Here is a 15,538-nt window from a genome sequence, read left to right as displayed (position 1 = left end):
CAACAATTGGGCAGTCTCTATGATTAAGTTAATTGGGAAACATATCCCAATGAGTATGTACAGTATGTAAACGTATAGTTCAGAATGATAATAATCACCAGTAATATCACAGCCTCACATTTTAAACACCTGATGTATTTAGCCACTATTTGCTCCAAGTTCCAGCAGCACATTGAATCTGAGCAAATACCAGATTTCAAACTCTCACCCCAGAGGGTGCTGCCCCTAAAGGCTGAAAACAAGTGAAACAAAAAATTAACTTAAGCGGCATCTGTCTAAAAACTTAAAAGCAAAATGCTGTGGATTCGGCAAGTCTGAAATAAAAACAGAAAATGCTGGAAATACTCAGCAGGATGGTGGAGAGAGAAATGGATAACATTTCAGGTCAATGAGTCGTGCAGTTCTGATGAACATTAACTCTGTTTCTTTCTCCACAGATGCTACCTGAACTGAGAAGCATTTCCAGTCTCCTCTTCTATCGTGCTGGTTCCATAGAAATCATATCATAGAAACCCTCTAGTACAGAAAGAGGCCATTCGGCCCATCGAGTCTGCACCGACCACAATCCCACCCAGGCCCTACCCCCAGATCCCTACATATTTACCCACTAATCCCTCGAACCTACGCATCTCAGGACACTAAGGGCAATTTTTAGCATGGCCAATCCCGCACATCTTTGGACTGTGGGAGGAAACCGGAGCACCCGGAGGAAACCCACCTCTGGTGGGTTTGGCTATGGTGGGTTTGGCTAGGTGGATTGGCTATGCTAAATTCTCCCTCAGCGTACCCGAACAGGCGCCAGAGTGTGGAGACTAGGGGATTTTCACAGTAACTTCATTGCAGTGTTAATGTAAGCCTACTTGTGGCTAATGAAACTTTAACTTATCTCGGGACAAAAAAAGGTTCACTCAACTTCTTTAACATTGTACCTGTAAACCAACATGAGAAGACAATCATTTCACTATTTTGTACATTCCTCAATCAGAAACCTTGATAAATGTGCAGTGTATCTGTAGTTTCACTTCCAGTAAATACAATTTCATGGAAATTATTCCTTTTCTTGCTGCATCTTATGTATTCAAAACATGCTTCTCCAGAAATTAAGTTTAATTTAGTGGGAACAAATAAACAACAGTGCATTTTTCTAAACTGACACTGCGTTCAGTGGACCGGATTATGACCATCTTCAGGTATTTGCTGAACAAGCTTGATATTCTTGTGGTTAGATGTTGAACAATAAATCAATGCAAAGCAAAAGTGAAACAGCTTTTCATTAATTTTCCCAGGACAGCATGCAATAACTCAGAACTGCCACAGGGAGGCAGAAGAAACACAACCTATTGGCTTTTTTTGAAGTCAAACAATATGTTTATTATCTGCAGAGAGACTAGAGTTACGGGAGTGTTGACAAGTTGAATACATCAGTGACTCCAATTCAAAAGCCATACAAGACTTGTAGTTAAAAAACCATTTGGTAAAGGTGCCTTCAACAAGCCTCATCAAAGAGATTCATGTGTGGGGGAATGTTTAAAACTGAAGGGGCACACTTTTCCATTACTGTAATTGACTGAACGAACTGAATTGAGAATTATAACACTGCATCCATCAAACTTAACCTGGTGCATCATGTCATATCATTTTTTTGTAAAAGAAAAATTCCATTGATAAACAAAGATAAATATCGGGCTCACAATGTTAGCACTGCTGCCTCACAGTGCTAGGGACCCAGGTTCGATTCCCGACTTGGGGGGTCACTGTCTGCGCAGAGTCTGCACGTTCTTCCCATGTCTGTGTGGGTTTTCTTCAGGTGCTCTGGTTTCCTCCCACAGTCCGAATGACATGCTGGTTAGATGCATTGGCCATGCTAAATTCTCCCTCAGTGTACCCAAACAGGCGCTGGGGTGTGGCGACTAAGGGATTTTCACAGTAACTTCATTAATGAAGTGTTAATGTAAGGCTACTTATAACTAATAAATACACTTTACTTTTAACTCAGTAGCAATATTTTATAGTTCAAAAATGATGTGCACTGAACGTGAGCACACTCCTGACATGAAAGGTGCCAGACACCATCCTGGTAAGGTGCTTACTGTGCAAGTGGTTAATGTTTGCTCAGATTACAGTGTGGGCAGGTCTTGATATTAATCAGTCTGCAACTCCCCAGCCTCCACTCTCCCAGAGCCTTACACAGCAAGAGCTTGATCTGGAGTCCCGCTGGTGCACAACGGATTGAAATATTGAGGCGTAAATGCTGCTGTGTCCGCTGCGAGTCCCAAGACTGGAAGTTTCCCCGAGCAATCTCAGTTTAACATTTTGAGACGGGTGATTAGTTTATAAACTTTTTAAAAATTCATTCAAGAGCGTAGCTTCGCTGGCTAGGCAAACATTTATTGCTAATTCCTAATTGCCCTTGTGAGGGCGATGGCGAGCTGCTTTCTTCAACCACTTCAGTCCATGTGCTGTAATTACACCTGGCCTTCCAGGATTTCAGTAAGAAGTCTCACAACACCAGGTTAAAATCCAATAGATTTATTTGGTAGCAAATACCATAAGCTTTCGGAGCACTGCTCTTTCGTCAGATGGAGTGGAAATGTGCTCTCAAACAGGATTTCAGGATTCCAGGATTTTGACAGTGAAGGAACGGCAATGTGTCTCCAAGGCAGGATGGTCAGTGACTTGGAGGGGAACTTCCAGGTGGTGGTGTTCCCATGTGTCTTCGGCCTTTGTCCTTCTAGAGGGTAGTCTTCATTGGTTTAGAAGATGCTGTTGAAGGAGTCTTGGGTAATTTCCTGCGGTGCATCTTGTAGATGATATGCACTGCTGTCACTGTTCATCAGTGGAGGAGGCAGTGAATGTTTATGTCTGGGATGCCAATCAAGTGACTTGCTTTGTCCTGGGCAGTGTCAACTTTGAGTGTTGTTGGAGCTGCACTCCTCCAGGCAAATGGAGAGCCATCCATCATAAACTGAGCACCATCCATCATTCTCCTGACTTGCCTTGTAAATGATGGACAGGATTTGGGGAGTCAGGAAATGAGTTACTCTCCGCAGGATTCCCAGCCTCTGATCTGCTCTTGTAGCCACAATATTTATATAGCTGGTCCAGTTCAGTTTCTGGTCAATGGCAACCCCCAGAATATTGATAGTAGGGGTGAATGCCATTGAACGCCAAAGGGCAATGGTTAGATTCTCAAATGTCACTTACCACTTATTAGCCGAAACATGAATATTGTTCAAGTCTTTTTGCATTTGGATATAGACTGCTTCAGTATGTGCAGAGTCATGAATGGTGCTGAACGTCATGCAATCATCAGCGAACATCCCTACTTCTGACCTTATGACAAAGGGAAGGTCATTGATGAAGCAGCTGAAGATGGCTAGGCCTAGGACACTACTCCTTGGAACTCCTGCAGTGATGTCCTGGAGCTGAGATGATTGATCTTCAATAGCCACAACCATCTTCCTTTGTGCTAGGTATGACTCCAACCAGCAGGTAGATCTCCCCGATTCCCATTGACTCCAGTTTTGCTAAAATAAGAGCTGGAAAAACAACTTCTGTTCTTGCTTGAGGTGCAGCTAGGGTTTACATTTTTGGATGAATGATGTAAAATGTACTAGAGGGTAAAGAGTGTGTGATTTGAGATTAGGGTTTTGTATTTTGAGCAAGTTGAAAATTATCAATGTGTTGCCTAACAGGTGTGGGGCAGGTTATAAATGCGCTTGGTAGCATCTTTTTAAAAATGTGCTGTGAGATTACTAAATCCCGGCTCTGGGGATGATAGAGGACGCAGACCACTGTACTCTCCACCAGACATGGTGCCTGCCTCTGCAATGTCTTTTGGTCTCTCCACATTTGCTTTCTCTTTTCTTTACTGTTTCTTTCCTTGGTGGCTCTTCCAACACCGTATTGTAAATCACAGTCAAACAAAGCTTGTTTTGCCAAGACAAAAGTACAATTCTGTGGATACAGGATATCGGAAATAAAAGCAGAACATTCTGGAAGTACTCAGCGAGTTAGGTAGCATCTGTAGAGAGAAAAACACTGGACTTTGATACCATTGTAAAGTGGGTGTTACAAATTCCAACAGGGCCTAGCTGCAAAGGTCTCCTTTCATTTGAATTTTTTGAATTTCCATTTTAGGAAGTTAGAGAAAGAGTACCTCTATCTTGGAACATCTTCTCCTTTGCTTACCCTGCCATGGAAACCTGCTGCTCCTTCCAAGATGGAGGGCTACTGTTGGCCATTGGGCTATGAGAATCCACCCACTTTTGAATGGACCTACCTCGCATTCTGTTGATCTTTCTCTACACCCTAGCTATGACTGTAACTCTACATTCTGCACTCTCCCCTTTCCTTCTCTATGTATAGTATGCTTTATCTGTATAGCGCGCATGAAATAATACTTTTCACTGTATACTAATACATGTGACAATAATAAATCAAATCAAAATCAAAGTCATCCTTAATTGGACAGTGAGTGCGCCCTCTGGCCACTAATTGGCCAATGTAGGGAAACAGTCACTTTGAGTGAATGTGCCCCCACTTGACCCTGTCAACGGGGTCCTGAAGCCCGCAGGGAATATCCAGCCCTGAGAATATATAGCCACAAATTGCAGCATTTCTGTGTCCATCTTTATCATTGTCCATCCTTAAAATCCATGAGATTAAAATAAAATCCATATTGGCCAAATTTACACCCAAAACAATAATTAACACGTGCTTCCAAAGCAACGGCAATTGTACTAATGCTGGAGGGATTAAGATGCCAAATAACTTCTTCAATATTTTCCCAAAGTGAGACTTGACTCTTAATCATCAAATTCCTGGCGACAACGATATGAAACACATACATGTCAACAATCCAATCAAAATTAACCTTTCATGGAAAGCGGAACTTATTTTTCATCGATTAGCTCATCCAAGAGGTCAAAATGAGAACAATTTTCATTATATCCTGCTTTGCATTAGAAGACAATTGACCAAATGAAAGAGGTTAGAATGACAGGTTCAACACTCTGAATTTTACAGCACAAAAGGAGGCCACTTGGTCCGTTATGCCTGTGCTAGCTCTTTGAGTTATCCAATGAGTCCCAAATGTTGTTCTTTCCCTCTGGCCCTGTAAACTTGTTATGTTTGATTACTTATTCATTTTTTAAAATAATAAACCAGTAACAATTCTGCTCACTTTGGATCCAGGAATTGTTGACAGTGCTTTTGAAGACACTCCTGAATTGATGGTGATCCTCGCTCTAGAATTAATAATGTCACGGCTCCACTGACAGCAGGCTGATACTTCCTTATCTAAAATCTTGTCAACAATTGCAGGTAAATTGAATTTTTAATGCAATCTAACATGTCTCATTACAGCAACAAACTAGACCACTAAATTAAAAAACATTTAATGAATAATTTTTCAGTCCTCTTTTCCAAAGACGCAGTCTATCTAATTACACAATATATATGCATATGGCAGTGAATTATAAAGAATGTGGGCTGCCTAAAACATTGCAAAGTAGAATGGTATATTAGTCTGTGCAAATCAAGGCAGGAGGGCATTAATATTTCAGAGAGAGAGAGACACGGCAAACACATACATTAAAATTTGGAATAAAACCACAAAACATTGTGAATTTATTTTTAAGGATTTCAGTTTATAAAATAATGTGTAAAAATGCTAAAGATTTGAAGTGTTAACATTTGCATTTGAATAGAACAACTATATCTTGAAAAGGCAATCAAAATTGAAGATCACTTCTACAAATATCAGTAGATTATAGTTTTCAGAATGCTGACATGGGTTGGCAGTTATCTCTACCAAGGCTAATACCCCTATTCTCCCTCCCACCAGCACTTCTTTAGGCTGAGAGTAATGGATATAAATCACATTAAACTATGAATAAATCATGCGCTCCCACAGCAATAGTCTGTGAGGGTGTGGGTTTTAACAATTAGGTCTGTGTATTGCTGAAAAATAACACATGTTGTCAAAGCTTTTCATCTGACAGAATACCAAATATAAAGTGAACAATAGATGAATCAAAGTCAACCTGCATGGCTTGAATTTAAACAAAGCTTGGCAGTCAACATGTCCGCCATCAGTTAACGGGTGCATTCTCCATGGCAAGGCTTCTCCCAACTAGAGTCCATTTGCCAACCAGCCAGCATTCTCTTCTCCTGAAGTATAAATTGTTGTTTTCTTAGAATTTGGCATTCTTGTGAATTGTCCTGATGAATGATGACAAGCTTCAACAACATGTGCCTTTTTTCAGCAATACTCGAGTTCTGCACTGGCAAACGACTATTTAGGCTTGTGTGCAGATGTGTTAAAACTCATAATGGATGCATAATTCCCTCTTCATTCCTGCCATGATAATGAGCAAATATGAAGAGCAAGTACGTGACCAATATAGAAGGTGGTGGAGGGGAGAGGAAATTGCCTTAATCTATTACTGAAACTCTGCTACATTCTGAGTAACAGAAGTAATTAAAACTAATAAACCGTAAACAAAAATTTGACTTCACTGAAATACCTTTGGAAATAATTCCTGTCTAGACTGGAATTCTGGAGAGCAGCACATTGTATGTTAGTCTGGATGTGCGGGGTCAATTAATACAGGGAGCAACTATTGATAGACAACAGACATTGGCAAGTAAGCAAATTGTGGTACATTTAAATAGTCCACTTACTAAAACAGGACGTGCTTCTTCAAATAGATTATTATGATGGCAGTATGACACCTAGATTTCTTTTAATAAAATGATACACTTTATAAAGATTTATTTGATTTAGTCAGTGATGCAGTATTTTTAATCTAAAATAAATTCTTTTATCCTAAAAAAAACTACATTATCTTTCATTTTAAAATTACAAATCACTGTATATTCCTTGCTAGTTTCCCTTGTTCTGATTTTGTGATTCCAATAATCTACATAGCACTCCCAACAGACTGTAATGTTTACTTCATTTTGCAGTCAGTTTGCAGAAAGTGTTCGTATGAAAGAACATTTAATGAGGCGTCAACTAAACAAAATTTTAGCGTGGCAATGCTGCAAATGCACAAAGTGTAATTCAGGCACTTAATGTTGTTTTGTTACATTATAGGCTTTCTAGATAGCCAAAGGTTATTAGTCACTTTGGTGAACAGGTAGAACTGTAGTTTAGTTTTCTTAGTTTATGTATTAGTCTCACAAGTAGGCTTACATTAACACTGCAATGAAGTTACTGTGAAAATCCCCTAGTCTCCACATTCCGGCACCTGTTTGGGTACACTGAGGGAGAATTTAGCATGGCCAATGCACCTAACCAACATGTCTTTTGGACTGTGTGAGGAAACCAGAGCACCCGGAGGAAACCCATGCAGGGAAAACGTGCAGACTCCACTCAGACGGTGACCCCCAAGCCGGGAATCGAACCCGGGTCCCTGGCGCTGTGAGGCAGCAGTGCTAACCACTGTGCCACCATGCCTGCCCCTTTGCTGAGTTTCATACATTTAATCCGTGTTAAAAATCTAGGCCTTGAGATTACATTGTGAGATAGGAGGTATGAATGGTTGATAGATTGGTCCGAACTTTGTCTCTCCCTCTCTGCTATTTTAGAGGGATTAATTTGTTTAAAATAAATATTAACTGCACAGTTAAAAATAGGACAGAGAAGTTAGGTCAAATGCTTAAGCCATTTGTACTTGAGTGTACGTTCAAGGCCCAGTTCTAAAAATTAACAGCATTCTACTTTAGCCTCCTCACAATGCTCCAAGTGTACACCGGACAATTTACCCTCTGAAAAGCAGCACTAGTGTTTGGTGGCCTTCCTGTGACAAGTGTAAATTTTGGCCTCTCACTGCATTTAAAGCTCGGGAGTCAAAGCCAAACTGCTGCCTAATAAAGGACACCGACACTAGTAATTGTACACCCTTTCATTCAGCCATGACACCAAACTCCAAGAGGCAATAAACACATTTTGGAAGGATAACAGTCACAAGGTTTGGTGTGAAACTTCGGTAAAGACTAAAGTGAAATTATAGTGAATGTGCTTTTGAGACTAATCAAGGGAAAGGGATTCTGCTGTTCCAGTTATAGTTGGTGAAACAAGATCCCCACAGTGACCTAGTCGAACGATAGCAAGTCTGGGTGATGTTCTTCATTTTCAACACTTGAGCATCTTTGCCGTGGTACTCCAGAGTCCTCTGAGTCATTCCCTAAAAGGTCATCTTCACTAATGCTGATCCGCAAGCATGCCTTGTCTGGATGCGGGGAAGAGGTCATTAGTTTCTCGTGGCCAGTTGACTTGAGTTTGGCATCCACAGGCTCCTTGGTTAGAAGATCAGGCACAGAGAGGGCTGGCTTGGCCATGTCGGCTACATTCTCCAGTGTGCTGCACAGCTCACTCTCTGATTTGGCCTCGGCAGTGAGGTTGGAAGTTACATTCTCCACGCTGCTTGCGAGGGCAGTTTTGACACCTTCGACCTGACTCTCAGCCGCTCCATTCTTTTGCAGCGCCTTTTCATCAGGGCTTGTGGTGGATGGATCGGAGACATCACCGCTGTTAACCACCGGTACCGATGATATCATCATGTCCTGAGTTGTCTTCAGTGCTCGAGGTGCCCTCTTTTTGACCGTTGGTGGTGGTGGCTCTAATCGAGGGAAAGTGTCCAAAAAGTTTTGTCTACAATGAAAGAAGCAGAGCAGAGGTTAATGTCTAAAATATAAAATGTGCATCAGTCAGCAGGCAGACTTTGGGAAACCTAGCTGGATGCAATTCCTCTTCTCAATACCCCGACACCTCTTGTTAATGAGAGCGTTAAAGCTTTCCCTTGCTGCTTACTTAACTCCGCCAAATGTAAAGGTCGTTTCCTTAACAACTGGCCATCTAAACCATGTGCCAGAGCTTAAGGAAGAATGGAAAGGGAAAGAACTCCAACTACAGGAGGACGAAAGAATTGAAACAGGGGTTGGAAGCCAGAAGCAAGCTGATTTCTGACTTTCAACATTAAATACTTAGAGGTTAATTGAAAACAGAGAACTCTATAGCTTTATCAAGACAAATCAACACGCTTGATGGTCCTGACTTCAGCTGCCAAGGCTCTCGCTCTGGAATTCCATTCCTAAACCTCTTTGTCTCCCTCCTTCAAGATGCACCTTAAAACCTAAGGGCGGGATGTTCACCTCCCCCCTCTCCTCCACCCAGAGGTACATTTTCTGCCAATGGAGGCAACCAGCCATTGGCTGGTAGCAGGACCTTCCAGTCCCATCAATGTCAATGGCATTTTGACTCGTTCACTAGGCTGTGACACCGGGGAGCCCTCCATGGCTGGGGTCACCATTGATGGGGCCGGAGGATCCTGCCAGCAGGGAGGGCCAGAAAATTCAGCCCTATCTCTTCAATTAAACTGTTGGTCACCTGTCCTCATGTCTCCTCCTTCAGCTTAGCGTCAGATTTTGTCTGCGCGCACTCCGGTGAGGCACCATGGGACGACTGACGACATTAAAGGTGCTACATGAATATAAGTTGTCAATGTTGCAGTTTTGGTTTAGTTCAGATGCACTTCTGAACTTGCTCTGTTGGGATTCATTCAGATTCACATGCGAATCTTTACCAGCTGAGGGTAGCACAGCTCAGATAGAGCTTATACTGAAGCCTAAGAGTTAACATTAATATGCATTGTTACCTTTAGTTAATACTGAGGGCAATTTTCTGTGCCAGGGTGCAAAAAAAAAGTCTTATTAAGTAGCAGTGCTCAAATATTCATATATTCATTTAAATACAGTAGTTCAGTCGATATAATTAACATGTAGTCAGTCACCATGAAAGAAAATGCAAAAGTCAATTCTCTATGGTGAATTGAGTCACAAACCGAAGGTTGTAGCTGATGGGCATTCATCCACAAATCTCCAAGTTCAAAAATCTTCCTTCCTCATTACTGCTGCCAAAACCAAATACTTCAGCGCACGTCTGCAAAAGATCTGTGTGTGCATCTGTCGGGGACAGGCTAGTCTCTAGAGTAGTCACTGTTACGTGGGTAAGTCCGACAGTCAATTTGTTCAAAAGAGCCTTCCCGCAAATTAGTTAATGAGTTAAGAAAAATGCTTCATCTCTTTTTTGCCACGATGTTGATTCAAGGAGGAATGTTGGAAGGTCTCAGTTTAATGTCTCAATGTCAGCACCTCTGACAATGTAACACTCCCTTGAGATACTGAACTGGTACCTCAGCCTAGGTTATGTGCAAGTCATTTAGCGAGGTTGGTCCCCATGACCTTCAGACTTAGAGGGACAGTGTGACCAATTTGATAGCAATGGCAGCACTGCTGCAGGAACATACAGGCCTTGTTTAGAAAGATATTTCCCACTATACCAACATAAAGGTACTGTCAATGCACTATTAAAGCCAAGATGTTCTGACGTCCTTTCATTCAAAATCAGTCAATATAAATGGTGTTCACACCTCCATTTTAAATAAAGCAGATCTTCCTCTTTGCACATTTTGTGTGAAATGCAGAAATGCAACCTGAATAATAAAATTTGAATGAAGTCAACCTTTAGAATGAGTAACTGGAAAGAGGAAAAGTATGTTGGACTGCGTGCGCCATAGGTTTAGATAAAGTTACATGCACTTGAAAGGTTAACTCTGTTTATCTCTCCACAGAGGCTACCAACCCTGCTGAGATTTTCCAGCATTTTCTGACTTTGTATGTGCCATAGGGTTGTGGTTGTAAGACATCACTGCAACTCTTTGATTGTATTTACATTCTCCAAACCATTTTTCCATCCATTTCCAAGTTGCTGTTGGGATTTAAGGGCCAGAATCTTACCACCTTTCACGCCAGCGGGATTTTCCCATCCCGCCGCAGTGAACTGAGATTTGGCTGGCCGCCAAATTCTCCAACTTCGCTGCAGCGGGAGCGTGGCGTGAATGGCAGGTAAGATCGCACCCAATAGCTGGAATTTTACCTCCTTGCCCGCCCCCAAATGTGTCTAGGTGCTGCTTTTCGTGTACTATTTAATATGTTCACCTTAAGTTTCTGTCCTTGAACATTTCTGACACTTTTGCCTCCTTTAAAACACTCCTTGAAACACTCCTCTTTGACCAAGCAATTGATCACCTGTCCTAATGTTTCTTTTTGTAATCAGTATTAGATTTTGTCCGAATAGACTGGCGTTGCATCTTTGGGTGTTTTGCTATGTGAAGAAGAATGATTTACAATTGCAAGTTGCTGCTGATGATCAGACCAACAATACGCTGTGAATTTATCACGCCCTGTGAATTTATTATGTGTGACATGCTTTGCCCCATTTTGATGTGAAAGGTGGTTTGAAACAAAGCTGCTTTTATCCGGGAAAAGTGGCATTGTAATTTCGGAACTGTTCAGCACCCAGAGATGAACGCCCTCTCAATGCGGCTGATCGAGGTTCATTCCAGTGCGAAGACCATTCTGTGAAAATTAATAAATAAGGTGAATGTTGCATTCTGTGTCTATGATTGATAACTGATCGGATCAAAGGAGAATACGCTGGCATATGGACCTGATGGGCTGATTTGTGTCCCTCTATGTTGTAATGACTCAATATCAGACCAGAGTAACAAGCTCTAAATTCTAAAACAACTGAAATAATTGGTGATCTTGATATGAACTTTCAATGCACTTTTTACTGTGTACCTACGTAAGATGTGATTTAGCAACATGCATTTCAGTCAAATGCAGTAAAGAGGCACTTGTATTTATATAGCACCTTTCATGATCTCAGTGTATCCCAACATGCCTTACAGACAGTTCTTATGAAGTGTAGTCACTGCTGTAATATAAGAAACATCCGTGTTCTGGTTTGCTCAGTTGCACCGAAGATGAAATGGGCCAAGTGTCTGTTTATGAACCTATCTGTATTTGTAGAAGCAGGTGTCTCAGGGAGAGTATAGAAAGTGTGCTCAGCCAGTTGGTAAACAGTTTAATGCCACCTGATCCCATTAGCCGAGCGGCAACACAGACCTTTTGACAGATGCAGCAAGCTGTCACATCTGCCTTTCTACCTGAACCAGAGGCACGGTGGAAAGGGAACACTTTGTACAGTGAGGAGCACATTCAATCAGACTGATTTATGAGCAGACATTGACCTAGACTGTAAATCTGTCTTTAATGCAGCTGGGTAGAAAGGAGACACTAATCTCAGTGTGCTCGCGGAGCCAGTCTGTGAGACAGCAAAGCTAATATGGTAGTTGGAGTCACAATGCCATTGTTGAAAACAGTGTGGTGGTCATTTTAAAAGGTACCTCAATACAAACATGCCCTCTTTGGATCTCAGAATAATGTGTAAACATAATTATTTGAATTCCTCTACTGCTGACTTGTTAGGAGGAAGCATGCTGTAAATTCCCATTGTACCTATGCAACTTGTTACGAGAGAAATGTACATTAGCAAAATGCCCATGTTCAGAGCACTTGCTGTTAGGCTCCCACTGGCTGCACAATGGGAAGAATAGTGGGGGGAGAGTGATGACTGCTTTAGTGTGGTGTTGCAAACAAAGTTTTTAAAAGTTTAAAGTTTACTAATGTCGCAGGTAGGCTTACATTAGCACTGCAATGAAGTTACTGTGAAAATACCCTAGCCACTACACTCTGGCACCTGTTCGGGTACACTGAGGGAGAATTTAGCATGGCCAATGCACCTAACCAACACGTCTTTCGGACTGTTGAAAGAAACCAGAGCACCCGGAGGAAACCCATGCAGACACGGGGAGGACGTGCAGACTCCGCACAGACAGTGACCCAAGCTGGAAATCGAACCCGGGTCGCTGGCACTGTGAGGCAGCAGTGCTAACCACTGTGCCACCGTGCTGCCCCGGCAGTTACCAGACTCTTCTAACCCTTTACGGTATGTGGTGATCAGTGATTTCCTCTTGTGCTAGGGTGTATCTAGCATTTCAGGCTGATACTCCCAGTGCAATACTGAGGAATGTTAAACCAAGACACAGTCTACCTCTTCAGGTGGGCATAAAAGATCCCAGTGCAGTATTCATAACAGAGCAGGGGAGTTCTCTGGTCAATAGCTATGCCTCATCCAACACCTGGAAACAGACTGATCTGTTAGTGGTCACATTGCTACATACATAGCGACTGCCCCATTTCTTGTATAGCAACACTGACTACCCTTCAAAAGTGCGTGTTACAATTATGAGGTTTATAAGATTATTATTTTTTGGGACTGTAGTTTTAAATTTAGGGTAAAGGAAGGGAGTCATGTAACCTGTTCTGCAGTCTGACTGACAGTAAACCTGGCTGGTTTGAATGTTAGAGATTAGAGGAACACTTAGATTGTTTTACTGAGAAGAAGGTACAAAGCATTTAATCTTAGAGTCTAGAGTTTACAATGAGCAGACACTGAGTGCTGAATTTCTGAGGAAATGGATAGGCTTAGTGACATGACTAAAATGGTACTGGAACCCGGAGGAGTTCTGCCCCTGTATCCAGCCCTGGGGGAGCAGACATATTTTTCACAGAGGCAGCAGCATGTTTAAAAGTGAAGCTCCTTCGCTCAGCACTAACTCCCTAAGAAAGGTCCAAGGATGTACAGGTTAGGTGGATTAGCCACGCTAAATTGCTCCTTAGCATCCAAAGATGTGTAGGTCAGGGGGATGAACGGGGTAAATGCCTGGGGTTACGGAGATAGGGCGGGGGCTAGGCCTGGGTAAAATGCTCTGTCAGAGAATCTGTGTGGATTTAATGGGCTGAATGGCCTCCTTCTCCACTGTAGAGATTCTATGATTCTATGATTCTATGAAAGTTGCTATGTCAATCATCTGCTTGAACTTTTTCAACCAAGGACAGGTTAACAAGATGCAAGAATGGTTCACCTCCCCCTTGTCCATCACTTAACTCAAACTCACTTTTTAGTTTACCACATGCAGAAGGTCATGCTGGGGTAGCAATGTTTATTAGGCAGACACCTTCTTCAGATGGAAAATGAACCAAGGAAGATGGAGGAAGATCGGGGGAAGAGTTCCTGAAAATGTGACTGGAGAGCAGAATGCTGCTGTCACAAGTTACTGAGATTAACACATTCTCTGTCAACTGCCCATGCTTTGGGATCAGTGAACCGATCTCCATTGTCACCTTAGAACCATAGAATCCGTTCAGTGCAAAACGAGACTATTCGGCTCATTGAGTCTGCACTGATTCTCCAAAAGAGCATCTTACCCAGGCCCTAAGTATATACTGTTGACATATAGACTAAAAGTGGTCATGCGGATGAGTGGGGGTGGGGGTAACAATAGGTTGGTATGAGTTCGCGCTAAGTTTGTATAGGGGCTTTAAGGGATCATGGAAGCTGGGTACGGGGACATGGTTGGCATGGAAGGTATGACAGGCTATAGGGGCTGGGTGTGGAACATGAGGTGTCATAGGTTGGCATGAATAGGGCATGGGAAGAGTGTGGGGGTGAAGGGCTATGAGGGGTGAGGGAAAGACAATAGAATAGAATAGAATCCCTACAGTACAGAAAGAGGCCATTCGGCCCATCGAGTCTGCACCGACCACAATCCCACCCAGGCCCTACCCCCATATCCCTACACATTTACCCACTAATCCCTCTAACCTACGCATCTCAGGACACTAAGGGCAATTTTTTAGCATAGCCAATCAACCTAACCTGCACATCTTTGGACTGTGGGAGGAAACCGGAGCACCCGGAGGAAACCCACGCAGACACGAGGAGAATGTGCAAACTCCACACAGACAGTCACCCAAGCCGGGAATCGAACCCAGGTCCCTGGAGCTGTGAAGCAGCAGTGCTAACCACTGTGCTACCGTGCCGGAACTAGTTTCACTACAACTTGGACAAGCCTTTTAAACAACCCACCTGCGCACTGTTTCTGGGGGCAGTGAGCCTGATTCCAGCACACGTGTAAGCTATCCATTTACTTCTAAAATAAAAGAGAATTGGACTCCAAGGAGCTAATTTACATTTCTACCTAGATATATGATTAATGTGTTTTATGTTGCCTTGGGGAAGAGGGAAGAAGAAGCCATTTGAGATCAGGTTACGGGCTTCCCTACAGATCACTGACTATCACAGACAGATGGTGGTTGTGTCTCATCAGCAGAGAGAAGAGACTGTTTTTGGCTTTATGACTTACCACAAGCAGATGGAGAGGGAGATGGTCTCCAGACAATGAAATGCATCCTGCAGCCATCTCAGGAATATGGGAGATTCATCCTGGCATGGCTGGAGGGAGAAGAATCATAGGAACAGACTTTCCCACTGATGGTTGGTTTAAGAAAATCTCTGAAAACTGAGAAAAGCATCTGGAGACGTTTGCTCCAAGTTACTTCTGAAATAGGGATAAAGGAACCCACTGGAAGCTTGGAGCAACTGTGGACTGCTTGCTATAAGGACTGTAATTCTGCAGGGAATGCGATGCGTGGCAAGTATAGAAGGGGATAGTGGAGAATGTTGTGAAATTCATTCATTCTGTGTGCTATGTAGGTTTGTAGTCCACGAAGATTAGAGCATTTAAGGTATGGGATGTTCCACTGCTTGTTGCATTTGTTT

The 15,538-nt window shown here is 42.5% G+C and overlaps 1 protein-coding gene across 4 annotated transcripts in view; it reads right to left on the bottom strand.

Annotated features, from left to right (window-relative positions):
- Positions 1 to 5,388: 5,388 nt before the first annotated feature.
- The window catches only part of nos1apa (nitric oxide synthase 1 (neuronal) adaptor protein a), a 394,570-nt gene continuing 384,420 nt past the window's right edge, over positions 5,389 to 15,538 (bottom strand). For 3 of the 4 annotated variants that reach the window (XM_078218123.1, XM_078218124.1, XM_078218126.1), the window contains one exon: positions 5,389 to 8,662. In XM_078218123.1, coding sequence (XP_078074249.1) covers positions 8,104 to 8,662 — 559 coding nt within the window. In that variant the 3' untranslated portion in view covers positions 5,389 to 8,103. The remainder of the gene's footprint in view (positions 8,663 to 15,538) is intronic. The other variant, XM_078218129.1, reaches the window with a different exon arrangement.

The sequence above is a fragment of the Mustelus asterias genome, chromosome 8 (assembly GCF_964213995.1).
Source record: "Mustelus asterias chromosome 8, sMusAst1.hap1.1, whole genome shotgun sequence".
NCBI lineage: Eukaryota > Metazoa > Chordata > Chondrichthyes > Carcharhiniformes > Triakidae > Mustelus > Mustelus asterias.
Note: the sequence above shows the minus strand (reverse complement) of the source record. Positions and strands in the feature narration are given on the sequence as shown.